General features: G+C 44.1%; 1 protein-coding gene and 1 long non-coding RNA gene across 2 annotated transcripts in view; both read right to left on the bottom strand.

Moving 5' to 3' along the window:
* SCIN (scinderin) overlaps positions 1–3,385 on the bottom strand; it is a 58,686-nt gene extending 55,301 nt beyond the window's left edge. Inside the window, exon 1 of the mRNA XM_063123539.1 lies at positions 3,166–3,385. Within this exon, the coding sequence (XP_062979609.1) occupies positions 3,166–3,367 (202 nt within the window). The 5' untranslated portion in view covers positions 3,368–3,385. The remainder of the gene's footprint in view (positions 1–3,165) is intronic.
* The window catches only part of LOC134396937 (uncharacterized), a 212,491-nt gene that overhangs the window by 57,334 nt on the left and 140,014 nt on the right, over positions 1–15,143 (bottom strand). The window lies entirely within an intron of this gene.

Here is a 15,143-nt window from a genome sequence, read left to right as displayed (position 1 = left end):
CTTTGCCTGTTGCAAAGAAGCTGCATCTGATGAAACATTAAAAAAAAAAAGATTCGTTGTCTCAAAGAACTCTGTCCAACCACAGCTGGAAATGGAACAAAGCAGAGATACATCTTCAGCTGGGCCGTTTCGCTGTCACTCATGGATGTAGAAGTGCACACAATTAACCTGAGAAGACTTACACAGCTCTGGGCATTCTGCTTATATGCCTCTGCTTCAGATCATGGGAGACACCTAACACAATGCAACACGGTACCAAAGGTGGGAAAATTGATTAGCAAGAAGACTAGCTACTCAAATTTGCCAACAGCCTCCGGTGCTTTCTGCACAGTTTACCCAATTTCATGTGCACATTACTCATTTGTGCATACACCTGGCATTGAGACTCCTGAGAAATGAGCTGATCTAAAGAGAGAGAAAGAACCCCCAGGCAATACTTTTTGTTTTCATTTTTCTGCCAAGCATAATCTGAATTACCCAGATGCACTGGCATCAGTGTTTGCTATCAATTATAAATCTAGATGTGGCTAAGCATAGGATCTCTCCCAGAGTGCAGCCACATAGCGGGCACAGGTGAGATGAAACTAACATGCTGTTTACTATTCTAAAAAAAACCCACACCCACCTGATCAAGCAAGCAGAAGAAAATGGTGCTGCTAGAGTTACTGACTGCCATAGGTCAGGGCATGATTCACCTGAGGATCCTGACCCAACAGCTGAAGACCAATTTCCCTGCTACACCCATAAGCTGTGAACTTTTTTTTTTTAATGGACTGTGTACTTACAGGTTGTCAAAGGATGTGGGGACATAGTTTAGTTTAATGACAGTCAGTGTGGTGTAGTGGTTAAGAGCAGAGAGAGACTCAGGTTCGAAACCCAGAGGACCTTTTCTTCTGTCACCCCCAGACTGTGGAATGGCCTGCCAGAAGTGATTAGTCAACTTAACCCTCTCTCTGAGTTTAAAACAGCTATAAAGACTAGCCTCTTCTGGCAGGCCTACCCAGATGAATTTTAAACCAAAAATTTTAAGATGTCTTGTTTTTTGATATTGGATTGGTTTTATATGCTCTTTTAATTAATGTCATGCATTTGATTTATATTGTATTGTTGTACTAATATTGTTCCCCGCCTTAATCCAAAGGGAGAATTATTATTATTATTATTATTACTATTACTATTACTATTATTCAGCCACAAAGTTCATTATGTGGGCCCCCTCTGTTCTGTCCTGCTGCCCACTTACTTGCCCTGTCACTCGGACCCAATTTGTACAACTGTACAAGATGCAAGGCAAGGCAGCTGCTCTGAAATTCTCACTCTGCACCCTGCTCTCTGGACATGCTCAGAGAAAGCAAGTGAAATACATCATGACTGCAAAGGGGTGGGTGGGGAGCAGGACCAGAAGGCTCTGGGAATTGACATTGTGGCCACTACAAGGGTGTGGGCCTTGGCAAGAACCCAAGGATGCCTACACTTGATGTTGTCTCTGCCTGCAGGTGCTAGAAAGGGAAAGGCAGCATTTGTTAGAGTGAACACAAAAACAGGATCTTGTGCCATCCTGAAGACTAAGACATTTATTGTGACACAGGACTCTTTCTTGCTTTTATTCTAAGAGACTAAGCTGGTTCTACTCTTCTGGAATCTATCACCAACAAGTTAGCAGATTTAGCTGCACGGTGGTGGTGATTATTATTATATTATTAGAAGTGAACAGGTCCAGCTTTGCACAGGTTGAAAGAGCCCGTAGTTTGATACAGTGAAACCTTGAAGCAAGCTTACGATCTCGACCAGCCTTCCACAACCTGCTGCTGTCTGGATGTGTTGGACTACAGCTCCTATCATCTCCAGCCTGGGTAGGAATGATGGGAAAGTGAGTCCAACACATCTGGAAGACACCAGGTTAGGGGAGGCTAATCTAGCCCAATCTACTCAAACCCGGTACCCTCCAGATGTTTTGGACTACAACTCCCATCACCTCCAGTCGGCACGGCCAACGGTCAGGTCTGATGGGCCCCAAGCTGGGGAAGGCTGATCTAGACTCTTTGGTGCCACAAGATTCCTTTGGTAGTTCCTGCAAGAGAGATCACTTCTAGTTACAAAAATAGGCGAGTTCTTATATAACTCTCATTCCCTGGGATCCGGCTCTGCAACTCTGTGAATGAAAACATACACATCTCTTCTGGCCGTTACTACTGCTGTATCTTTAAAGCCTTTGACATGCCCCAAAGGAAAGACGTATTGCAGAAAGTCCCACAACCCACAAAAGGAATCTTGTGGCACCTTATAGTCTAGATCCGCCTTTCCCAACCTGGGGCCCAGTTGGGTAATACTGTTGAAACCTTTGACAGCAAGCTCAGAATGCATAGCAGCACAACAGGAAGCAGGACACCTTGTGAACCGGAGTTGCATGAATTCATAAACTGGCTCTTAAGATCTGCTAGTCCTTCCAGCTCATTTAGGGCTGTCTTTCCCCACCACATGTCCTGAAAGGTTTCTCTCTTTCTCCCTCTCTCTTCCCATCCCCACAGTGAACAAGGGCTGCTTTCCCAAGCTCACGTGAACCAAGTGTCTCAGTGAAACTGCGAGCAAAAGAAAAACTAAAAACTAAAACTTCTCCTCTGAATCTCAGGAATAAGCGAGATTGGAGTATCAGTAATGTCCAGAAGGATAGCTGCGTGTTAGCCTCTCTTAGCAAAAGCACCAGACCCGTGACACTTTAAAAGCAGCCTTCTCCAAGCTGGCACCCTCCAGATGTGTTGCACTACAATTTCCAGTATCCCCTCCACGCTGGGAGTTGGGGAAGTCTGGTCTATCTTATTCCAATCTGCTGCCTTCCAGATGTGTTGGACTCCAACTCTCATCATTCCTCGCCAGCATGGCCATGCTGGACAGTTGTAGTCCAACACACCCAGACAGCAGTAGGTCTAAACTGTCAGCTCCTTGGGGGAAACGATCTGGCCTCTGGTACGCTGTCAAACGCCAAGCCCAACTCAGAGGTGGGGATACTGGGAATTGCAGTCCAACACATCCCGAGGGCACCGAGCTGGGGGAGAACTGGCGTTTTACGCCGTCGGTGTTTGGGCAACTCCGGCCAAGCGCCCTCTCGCCTTCAAAGCAGCCCACGTCCACCCAGCCCTGGGCGATGCCTCGCCTCGCCTCGCCTACCTAGCCAGTAGTGGAGATTGTAGAAGGTGGCGCTGCTCCTCTTGAAGGTGTGCAGCACCAGGTAGGCGTCGCCCACGTAGAAATTGCCGTGCAAAGGTTCGGGCACCGGCACCAGATCCAGCTTCTCGATCCTCCAGATCTGCAGCCCAGCCCGCTGGCCCGCGTTGGCGAACTCCTTGTGGTACAGCTCCGGCGGAGCCATCGCTGCCGCTACTGCTGCGCGAGATGCCAAGGAGGGGGCCAGAAAGTCCTTCGCAAAGTTGGCTGGAGGAAAAGGCGCACGAGCTTCCCGGCAGTCGCGAAGCGAAAAAGCGAGCGAGGCAAACGCCCCCGCAGGTTTTATGGAGCGAGCGGCGTTTGCTCAGCGTGCGAGCGCACCGAGGGGGCGAGGCCTCCCGGCGCCCAGAGGGCGGGTCTCGGTTGCTCCCCGCCGGTTCGGGGCTGATCAGCCGGCAGGGGCCCGCCTAGCGACGCCCAGACGCGCGCCTCGCCAGGGCTGGCTAGGCACACGCGCCTCCTGGCCTGGGAGGAGAGAGAGAAGGGGAAGGGGGCCCCGCTCCCCGCCCCTTGACCTTGCCTCGGTTCTGCTGAAAGGCAGCTTGTGCGGGGGAACAGGGGAGACTTTCAGCGGCCTGCGAGCAGGAAACCTCAAGGCAGCGAAGGCTGCTAACCTTTCCCGTTCAATCGCAGCCTTGTTTTCTGTGACTCCACCAGCACAAAGTGCCGGGCTGCGCCTTTTCCTGGGGAAAAAGAAAGAAACTGTAGCGGCCATATGACTAGCTTGTTTTTATTCTGAGATCATCCCTTGAGTGTGTAAAATAATAATTTTAGAAGTGTACCTCTGAACAAAGGTAGACTGCTCTCCCTTCCCCCTTGGGATTTTCAAAATTTTATTTTATTTGTACCCAGCCTTTCTCCTTTTTTTCGCTTTTAAATGGCATTCAATGTGGCTGTGTCGAGAGGCAAAGCTTACAAGTGGATGTGTAAATGGACAACTCCCATCTTTCTCACACACAAACTTATTTTAAGTTGCAGTCCTATGCACGTTTAGAGAGAGAAAGTTCTACAACGCCCAACATGCCCCCCACCCGAATGGGGCAGCCACAGTTGGGCCCCACAGCTCAGGGGCCTCTCAAATGACATCTACACTACTGCTTTTAAAGCGCTTTGAAAACGTTTTGAAACCTGTATATGCAGTGTGTCCTGGCCCCAACAGTTGTCAAAACTGTTATAAAGCGCTTTAAAGCAATAGTGTAGATCCCCCAGAGACCTGGAGTCAAAATGGTGCTATTGTTTAAGTGAACTTAAAATGTAAAACTGAACATGTCCAGAGTATTTATCTGTAATCAATGCAAACATCCTGAAATGTAAGGAATGTAGAAGAAGTTGTAAAGCATGAAATCATGGTCCCGAAGGGAAGAGAAATGTTGTTATGTGCTTCACAACTGAAGGGAGACACAAGGCCGTCTTAGGGGGATCCGCATAAGACTATTAAGTCCAGGGTCTTCCAACTTCACCCACCCTCACACTGTTGCAACATACATTGCAGAGAATTATGGCTTGAATTCCCAGTTTGTGTGGGAAGCCATGTGGGAAACAGCACAAGCAGTTAAAACACTTCTACTCAAACCCAGGGCCTTCACTAGAGGCCTTCAAGAGGCAGCTGGACAAGCATCTGTCGGGGATGCTTTAGGGTGGATTCCTGCATTGAGCAGGGGGTTGGACTCGATGGGCTTGTAGGCCCCTTCCAACTCTGCTATTCTATGATTCTAGGGCTGGTGCCAGACTATTTTGTGCCCTAGGCAAGGTGAGCTACTTTCACCCCCACCCCACCCCAAAATGCCAACTTTGATTTTTAAGAACATATGTTTCCTAGAAAAAAATAAGCACAAAACTTGAAACTGCTAAATTTATTTTAAAGTGCAAGAAATACGTCGTGCCAATTATAGCAAACAAATTGGAAAGGAATGTCTATGGGTCTAAAATGCATTATTTAATAGGAATATCACCTCCAGATCATCCCCCCCAACTCACACACGCACGCACACACACACTCAGCCTCACTCACTCCAAACACACGCATGAACACATGCATTCACTCAAAGACCATCTGCACCCCATTCACCCATACATTCTCTCTCTCTATCTCTTCCGGGCGCGTTCCGGAAGTCCGAACATGGAGCCGCCCCACCTCCACCCCAGCGTCCCTGGCTTCGCTTCAGCTGGGTGGGCGCGGGGCACCATCTTGCCCACCCAGGCCCAGCTGAATCCTCGGGCTGGGCTGGCTCACAGCCAACGTGCGTGAGTGCTACTCTGTGCCCGGCACGCCTCTTAGCTTGGCGCTCTAGGCAGCCGCCTGAGTGGCCTCTATGGTAGCACCGGCCCTGCTCAAACCATCTCCAAGGTAGCTTACTAAAGTCTATGTGAAGGTTACGTCTCTGCTTGCGTTGCATTTTTAATGCGTTTTTAATGCCTGCTCAATATATTTTTATGACATGGTGCTTTTTTAATTGTTGCAATCTGCCCTGAATAGTGCATAGGCATTAGAAGGGCGGGATCGGGGTCTCTATATAAATAAATCAGTGAAATGCAGCTCAAGGTGAATTGCAGCTTCTGGCTCATCGCTGAGTGGTGAGGCAGGTAAGAGATATACTGTGTGTGTGAACCGTAGTGACTGAACTAAGAGTTAACATATGCGTAAGCTTTCTTTTGCTTTCATTTTTTGCATCCATGTTATTCGTTTTTTATTTATTGTAGAACTTTTATCCTGCCCTTCAGCCAAAAAAAGGCTCTCAAGGCGGCTTACAAAAATAATTCTTAAGACAATCCCTGCCCACAGGCTTACAATATATATATTAAAAAATGACACAAAAGGAAAAGGGATTGGAAGGAAGGAGGGGGAAATCAAATTTAGACACTAGATTTAGGCACTAGTTGTAAAGCTCAGCAGGTCCTGGACACAGTGGATGCAAGTCATTTTCTAAACTCTATAATTATTTCACACAAGTGGATTTGAGTCGTATTGGTATTCTCTAATCTGGTAGGTGAGGGCCCTGAATGAATCAGGCCCCAGTTTAAGACATGACATGGGGGACTAAAAACTATGTCCTGCGAGAAAAGATTTAATTTCATTTATTGTATTTCTATATTGTCCCATAACTGAAACTCTCTGGATGGTTCACAAAAATTAAAAACCATTAAAATACATTATATAAAGTATAAAAACCATTAATGTAAGGACATAAAAAGTGAGCAGACATCACCACAACATATATCGAAAACAATCTGCCGGAGACAATCGAGGGCGAGCTCAAAAAGACCCATTACATGTTGCCAATGCCTGAGAGAAGAGGGCAGTTTTAACCTGGTACCGAAATGTTGACCATTTGGTCTTTCAGTGGCTACAGGGGGGAGAAGGGGATGGGAAATTTTCCTTCTGAGAACTTTCCCACCTGAGCTTACCTTAGGTTTCAATCCATTCAGCGTTATTATTGCATCTGATGAAGTGGGCCCCAATCAATCTGTTAATCTTTAAGGTGCCACGGAACTTTTTAATGTTTCTCTATGTGTCTGATGTCCTTTGGTCCAGGCCACTGGAGAGCCAATGTGGTGTAGTGGTTGGACTGGGATTCCAAAGATCCAGTTTCTAGTCCCCACTTGGCCATGTTTTTAAATGGATACTGTTGTTTTTATACTGTTGTTCTTATGTTTTTGATGGTTTTTAAATTTTCTATACTTTTTTAATGTTTACTGTATACTTTTTAAATGTTTACTGTTTTAACTTTTGTAAACTGCCCAGAGAGTTTCGGCTATGGGGCAGTATATAAATGTAATAAATAAGTCAATCATGCATAATAAGTAAATAAAACCCTCAGCCTCATTTTCCTAAAAACTACGGTAACCCTCCCCCTGGCCTCCACTCTGAAGATCTATATCAATGCCTCCACTCCAATGATATATATGTGTGTGTGTATATATGTGTGTGTGTGTGTGTGTGTGTGTGTGCGCACGCTCATGTCAATGCAGGTGCTTAGCAAGGCAAGAAAGGGAGAGGGCAAAATCTCATCACAGGAGGAGTATAGACAAGTTCTGCTGCAAAGGCCTCTGGGATGCGGGTGGGAGTTCAAGAGGGAAAATAAACCATGGCAAACCAGCAAGCACCTGATCGTCTGTCAGCAGTAGCACAGCTTAGCATGGGATTAATTAACCCAGCCTGGCTTGTTTTCAGCGTAGCTTATCATAGTCATTAAGGCATCAGGGGACCCCCTTGTTTCTGTTTCTGTTTCTTGTAACAGATCAACATGCCCAACCTTCTGGAATTTACAGAAAAGAGGAACTTGAGCTATCTTGAGCATCCAGCCCACTCAGCAAATAGTAGACATTTACCCATGTCCCCAAGACAAACTGAAACTGGCCAAGAAAGCACCAAACTATCAAATGTGTTGGACTGCAGCTCCCATGTTTCCCAGCCAGCACAGAGGGCTCCACGTTGGAGAAAGCTGGCCTACTAGTAGCTTAGTGAATCTGTTACCTGGAGATAGGTAATGTGTCAATATTAGAAGTGTAAACACAAAGTGAGATACAGCACGTCTGTCTGATTTTACTCAAAAGCAGGTGGAGGGCCAAATTCCATTTTGGAAAAGTTCTTGGGGTCCACATTTCAGTAGCGGGAGGAGCCAAAGGCAAAATGGGGTAGGGCTACCCCACAGCAAATTTTAGGTTAAAGCTCTTACTGCCAGTAACTAAGCCTTAGGGGAAGGATTTCAACCATTTAGAACTGGGGGGGGGGGATGACACAAAAGTTGGGAAACCACCAAACAATCTGTGGTAAAGGGGGTGGGGCTGGGGCAGGGCAGGCCCTACCTTTAAGCAGAGTGAAGGAGTTGCCTCAGGCAGCAGATGCTGGGAGGCAGCAGCAAGGTATTGGAGAAAAGACCTGGGTGCCTTTAGAGTTCTGACTGGATGTGACTGAAACCTGGAGCGGATTCATTGCCCCATTGGCATCGGAGCCACCAGCCTCCACTGAGTCCACATTGTCTGGGGAAAGTTAAGAAATCTCTTTCCTGGAACACATGTGGGCTGAGGGTTACCTAATAGCAAAAAGATTCTGTCCAAAATAGCTTCTCTCTGGGATGCTTCCTATACTGCTCAGTTTTATGTATTTTGCCTCGATCAAAATGGAGAGGCGGGTGTCTGCCTCCTGAGGAATCTGTATAATGAACAAGTAGCAACGGTAAGAACAGACCACGGAACAACGGACTGGTTTAAGATTGGGAAAGGAGTACGGCAGGGCTGTATACTCTCAACTTACCTATTCAACTTGTATGCAGAACACATCATGCGACGTACTGGGCTTGACGAATCCAAGGCGGGAGTTAAAATCGCAGGAAGAAACATTAACAATCTCAGATATGCAGATGACACCACTTTGATGGCTGAAAGTGAGGAGGAGCTGAGGACCCTTATGACAAAGGTGAAAGAAGAAAGTGCAAAAGCCGGGTTGCAGTTAAACCTCAAAAAAACCAAGATTATGGCAACCAGCTTGATTGATAACTGGCAAATAGAGGAAGAAAACGTGGAGGCAGTGACAGACTTTGTATTTCTGGGCGCAAAGATTACTGCAGACGCTGACTGCAGCCAGGAAATCAGAAGACGTTTACTTCTTGGGAGGAGAGCAATGACAAATCTTGATAAAATAGTTAAGAGCAGAGACACCACACTGACAACAAAGGTCCGCATAGTTAAAGCAATGGTATTCCCCGTAGTAACCTATGGCTGCGAGAGCTGGACCATAAGGAAGGCCGAGCAAAGGAAGATAGATGCTTTTGAACTGTGGTGTTGGAGGAAAATTCTGAGAGTGCCGTGGACTGCAAGAAGATCCAACCAGTCCATACTCCAGGAAATAAAGCCAGACTGCTCACTTGAGGGAATGGTATTAAAGGCAAAACTGAAGTACTTTGGCCACATAATGAGAAGACAGGATACCCTGGAGAAGAGGCTGATGCTAGGGAAAGTGGAAGGCAAAAGGAAGAGGGGCCGACCAAGGGCAAGATGGATGGATGATATTCTGGAGGTGACAGGCTTGACGTTGGGGGAGCTGGGGGTGGCGACAACCGACAGAAAGCTCTGGCGTGGGCTGGTCCATGAAGTCACGAAGAGTCGGAAGCGACTGAACGAATAAACAACAACAACAATTATTTGGTTTTCTTTTGTCAAAGTTTCATACATGGTAGAAGGTTGGGGTGGGGGGAAGAAACTGAAAGAAGACTCTTAAATCTATTATTATTGTTGTTGTTGTTGTTAAAGAAAAAGAATGAGTACAAACAATCCCCTAGCAATTAATATCAAACCAACAGTTATATAGATATGTATAATATACAAAGAAAAGAAAAAAGATTGATTGATACAACGACTAGGGGAAGGAAGCTTAATCAAAATAGAAAGAAAAATTAAAAGGAAAAAAAGTGACAAAAAGGAAAAGGAAAAGAAATCTATATATATATAAATGTGCTGTATTCCTTCATTTGTTGTTACAATGTCCATATACTCAGAGCTGAAGCAGGCATACATTGTTGTACATCCGGTTGTCATGCATATTGAATGAATCTCACCCATATGGCATTGAACGGTGTTGATTCTGATTTTCCTTTAATTTGAAGCAAGTCATAAGTTATTTTTTTCTGATATTGCCACAGACCATATATTTCAATACCATGCAGTTAAGTTCAAATTGTCCAATTTTTTCCACTGCTGTGTAATTGTCTGACGAGAAGCCGTCAACAGGAATATTATTAGGTCTTTACATTTCAATCCAGTATTAAGTCCTTTGTATATTGATAATAAAAATAATTCTGGATCATATACAATTTTTTTCTTTAGTAATAACCATTAATTCTCTACGTACTTACTCTTAAATCTAAGTCCCTTCTGAGACGGTTTGTCTTGCCCCCATACTTTCATGATCTGCTACAGAATGGCCAAAACCTTCCCGTTTAGCAGGGCTTTTTAGGACATTAATGGTTTTTAAGCTCCTGCACTACAGTGACCCGGTTTGCACATAACGATAACCAAGAATTTTTTTCTTTTCTTTCTGGCTTACAAAATCAGTGTGAATCTGGAACTCTGGGTTTTTCAGGGAGAAATAATCCAGAGTTGTAACCCATGGTTCCTGGGTTGTTTGTAACCTGGAAAGAAAGCAGGTGGCAGGCAGGTGGGAGCTAGCTCATTTGTTCACTCCCATACAGCCGTGACCAACAGTTGGCCATTGCATAGGATGACCATATGAAAAGCAGGACAGGGCTCCTGTATCCTTAACAGTTGCAAAGGAAAGGGAATTTCAGCAGGTGTCATGCATGCAGCACCTGGTGAAATTCCCCCTTCATCACAAAAGTTAAAGCTGCAGGAGCCCTTCCCTCTTGACCAGAGTTGTAGTCCAAAACATCTGGAGGGCACCAGGTTGGGAAAGGCCGAGATAGGTGACTAGATAAACCATTTCCTCAACAGTTCTTTTTCTGTACCTCTATTATTATTCTTTTAATGGACCGTGGGGAGGCAGGAGTTTCAAAAACATTTGTTTCTTCTGTAAACTGATGCTCTCACCTGATAGTGACTCAAGTTGCCAATGCTCAAGAAATCTCATTCAGTTCTTACAAAAGAAAAGTGATGTTTTGATCACTCTGCATTGCTGATTGCTACATCTGTAAACTACTTGCTTTTCCACAGCATCCTCCTAACAAGTCATTACATGAATGTAATTATTGTCATTACTACACATAGCCGTGTCATTTTAAATTCTGGCAACCCTTGCCAGGACCTTCCCAGAGAGATACGTACAGTAGGTAACACAACGGGTTTTTTTAATATATATATATATATATATATATATATATATATATATATCATCCATTCTACACCAATCTGTGCAACTAAACTGGTCTGGTTAGTGTCTAGGTTGAGCAGCTCTAAGCCAGCCTTCTCCAACCTGGCACCAGCCATATGTGTTGGAATATAATCCCCATCATGCCTGTTGCCTAGGGAATATGGGAGTTGTCTAATCTCTCTGGAGCCTGCTGGCTTGGAGAAGATTCCTCTAGGCTATGTTTAGCATTTGGTGAAATCAGTTACGTCATTGTTTCACCACACACACAACTTGAGATCAACTTGGAGATAGCATATTCACCACAAATAAACTGACAGTGGATTGAAGGTTGCTCAGGAAATGTGGGTTGAATTGCAAGCTAGTTGCATAGTGAAACAGTCTTTATGTAACGGCTTTTACCATGTGGGAACTCAGTATAGAGCTTTTTAACCCACATGCTCACAACACTGCGGTCATATCACTTGGCCTTCCGCTCTACGTTTAGCACCATCATTGGCAACCTGTAATATTCCCTTCTCATTTATTTCTCATTTGCATCCCAGGGAGAACACTAGGATAAAAATAATTGGTAAACATTTGGCACATGTTCACACTGTGCCAAATGTTCACACTGAACATGTGTTCACGTGTGACCTAGTGGAGGCTGGTAGCTCCAATTTCAGTGGGGTTGTGAATCCATTCCAGGTTTCAGTCAGAACCAGCCAGAACTCTAAAGGAGCTATCTAAAGTGCTGAACCCTATCCCCCAAATGAGTTCAGCACCTTGAATAGCTCCGCTATAGTTCTGACTGAAAGTCAGAATGGATTCACAGCCCCACCAAAACCAGAGTCATCAGCCTGCACTGGTTTGAACATATGTTCACATTGAGCTGCTACTTTGCTTTCTGTTCCAGGAAATTTTTTTTTTTTTAATCCTGTATTTAGAATGAAGGAGTGAGAAGGATTCTGTTTTATTATTTTTATCTTCTGCATGTATTTTTCTAAGTGCTTTAGGCTGCAATTCTATACACCTTTAGACAGAAAAAAAAGCATACAACTCCCATCATTCCCCAGCCAGAAGGCATAAGATTGTCTAAACATGCATAGGATCGTGCCTTTTTATTCTAAACCAGCCTTCCCCAACCTGGTGCCATCCAGATGTTTTGGACTTCAACTCCCATAGTCCCAGCCAACAGGGTCAATATTAAAGAATGCTGGGAGTTGTACTCCTAAACATCTGGAGGGCACCAGATTGGAGAAAGTTGGTTTAGAATATAAAGCACTTAGAAAAATGCATACAGAAGACAAAAGCAAGGAAACTGACAGCTTTTGGAGGACATTAGAAACCTAATCCCACATATATGGATTGCTTTGTTGGCTCAGGCTGCAAAACTAACCCTTTTGAACACAAAGTAAGGCGTGAATAATTCCTCCTGCAGCAATGGTCTCATAAGAGCATATGATTCCTGAATCAAAGGTGTTCTGTATAGGAGGGGACCTCTTTAAGCTCAATGGCCAAAGTCAATTTCAGAGCAGCTCTTGTTGGCCACCTTCCAGTGGCAGATGAGACTGAACAGGGAGGGGCCAAAGGGAAAAAAAGAGTAGGGCCAAACTACAAAATTATAGCAGCCTATTGTAGTTTAAAGCTCTGAACCCTTCATAAAGTGAATGGAAGTATATAGGCCAGTTGCTGGGGAACATGGGCAGGAGGGTGATGTTACACCGTGTCTTGTTTGCAGGTCGCTGGTCGACAGCTGGTTGGTCACTTTGTGAACAGAGTGCTAGACTAGATGGACCCCTGGGTATGATCCAGCATAGCTCTTGTTATGTTCTTAAGTTGCATACAATTCCAGGATTTCAAGATTTCTCTGCTTTATTGGGTGATGCCTACTCTCCCATATATCCCCCATAGCTTATTCGCACTCCAGAAACACACTACAGAGCTTCCATGCTTTTATCTTACAGTATTTTGTTTGCACCACACAGTTTGCTTTTCACTGAACAAATATTTGTAAAAGGTGTTATATTTACCAATGATAAATAGACACTTCAGTTTAATTTCTACCATTGTTCAGTTTAATTTCTACCTGAAGAAAACCACAGAATCATGTAGTTACTCAGGGTAGCAACTGTGAGAAGCATCTAGTCTGTATAAACATATCATGAACCAAGTTCTCTTCAGTACATTGCTCCGTGACTGTAGTAAACTCTGAGAAAAGATTTCTAGGCACATGTTTTTAATAGAACATTACCAGCAGTTGAGGCAAACCTCCTGCCAGTTGCTTCAGAATACTTCCATTGGTTTGTGATCAAATGTCATTTGTTTTAATAGTGTTATTTGGTATGTGGCCAGAAAAAAAACGGTTTAATGTTCTATCAGGAAACACTAGAGTGGCTAGAAGAACTAAATAAACTGCAACTCCACCTAATGTATTCCAGTTCTTACTTTGCAATGGCTTTCCCTAAAGGATATTTTGCAAAATTAATGTTAACAGCGAGATATGCAGAAAATGCTTAACTGCTTAATAGCCCTAACAGGAAACTTCTTGGGATGAAAGCACCACACAAACTTTGGATTATTTGCTTCTGCTGAAGTGAGGCAGGAAACGAGCAGCTATATGCGTAGTTCATTCCTGCAAATGAAAGAACAGGTTCAAATTCCATTAAAACAATGTGAGATTTTTCCATTGATTTCAAAGGCACCAGAGTCTCATATAGTCAAACAAATGAAATCAGATGTGAAAGCAGCATTTCTCTTTCCATATTGGCTCAAGTGACATTTACAGGAGTTCTGTCTCTACCCTCCTAGGAATGGGGAGGAATTGAGTATTTCCTTCCTACCCCCAAATCTTAAAAGACTGAGGGAGCAGCTTCAGAGGCAGCAGTTGTATAATAGGAAGTGGCCGAAGCAAATTTGCTTGAAAGCTTTCCAGTGCTGAGGAAGATCCATTTTGCATCCAAGGTTTAGATGGTTCCTGTTTACCCATATTAATAAGTGAATTTACTGGAAAATACAAAACATTTCTGATTGTTATTGACTCTGGGGATTAAGCAGAAGTTGGCTTGATGTTAGGAAAAAGAAATGCTGTCAATAAAAGTTCTTTCCACGTTTTTTTAAAACCTAAAGAGCAAACAAGGGCAGAATCCAATGGTGCCCATCCACTTATGAGAGCTCCGTTGACCTGTTCCTTCCAGAAACAAGCATTTCTGCATGTTTTGGCTTGCCTCTGGAAGCACTAGATTGCTGTTCTGCAAGTGGTAGGAGCTGCTTGCAGACCAGAAGTGGCAGGGCTCACCGCGTGTGCAGGGGTAGAACTGGATTCTGCTCAAGGTGTCCAGTAAAAAATGTAGATTATTGATGGAAATAGTCACTTCTGATTAACTTGCCATTAAAAGCCTTGTCGTTACCTTCAAATAGATGGGCAAACTGATTTAAGGCCTGATTCTATGTGTTACTGTACCAACAAGTAAGTACATTAGATGGGGCACAAAGACGACTGTGCAAGCAGATAATGACAACTTGCTATGAGCCCGTGTCGAAAGCTGGAACTGGCTAGTTAAATGTTCACAAATGAATCATGGTAGTTCCTCCCAAATTATCATAACTGTCATGTGCTTAGGCGGATGGAGTCAGTAGCATAATTTAGCAGCATAATGTTTGGTTATGTTCATTTCCAAAGCAAGCATTCAAATATTTAAAGGGCTACAACATCCAGTACCAAGAACTTTCCGCATAAAAGAACACTAGGAAGTATCAGAGAAGGAAAATTAGTGGCTGGGTGGGGGGGGGGGAACTTTAGTGTTTTTTTAAGCCCATTAAAAAGTCTACTTAGTGAACATCTTTGTGGTTGATCCAGAAGTTGTGAATGGACTCAGGGAATCCTAAGGCTTAGAAACAAACAACAACTGCTGATACAGCCTTTCATATGTGAGAGCCTTTTAGGAGTATTTGCTTTGCTTTTCCAGGGAAATCACCTTCAGTGTTATCCAAAAATGCCTTCTATTCATGAAGCTGTGAGGATTTTAGTGTTCTTGTGAATGCTCTTATCTATCGTGTGATTCCATATGCACAGGGGAAATAAACTAATGGTGGTAGGTTCTTATTCCCCCTCTGAAAACAC

Source organism: Elgaria multicarinata, chromosome 1 (assembly GCF_023053635.1).
Source record: "Elgaria multicarinata webbii isolate HBS135686 ecotype San Diego chromosome 1, rElgMul1.1.pri, whole genome shotgun sequence".
Taxonomy (NCBI): Eukaryota; Metazoa; Chordata; class Lepidosauria; order Squamata; family Anguidae; genus Elgaria; species Elgaria multicarinata.
This window is presented reverse-complemented; position numbering and strand designations above follow the sequence as displayed.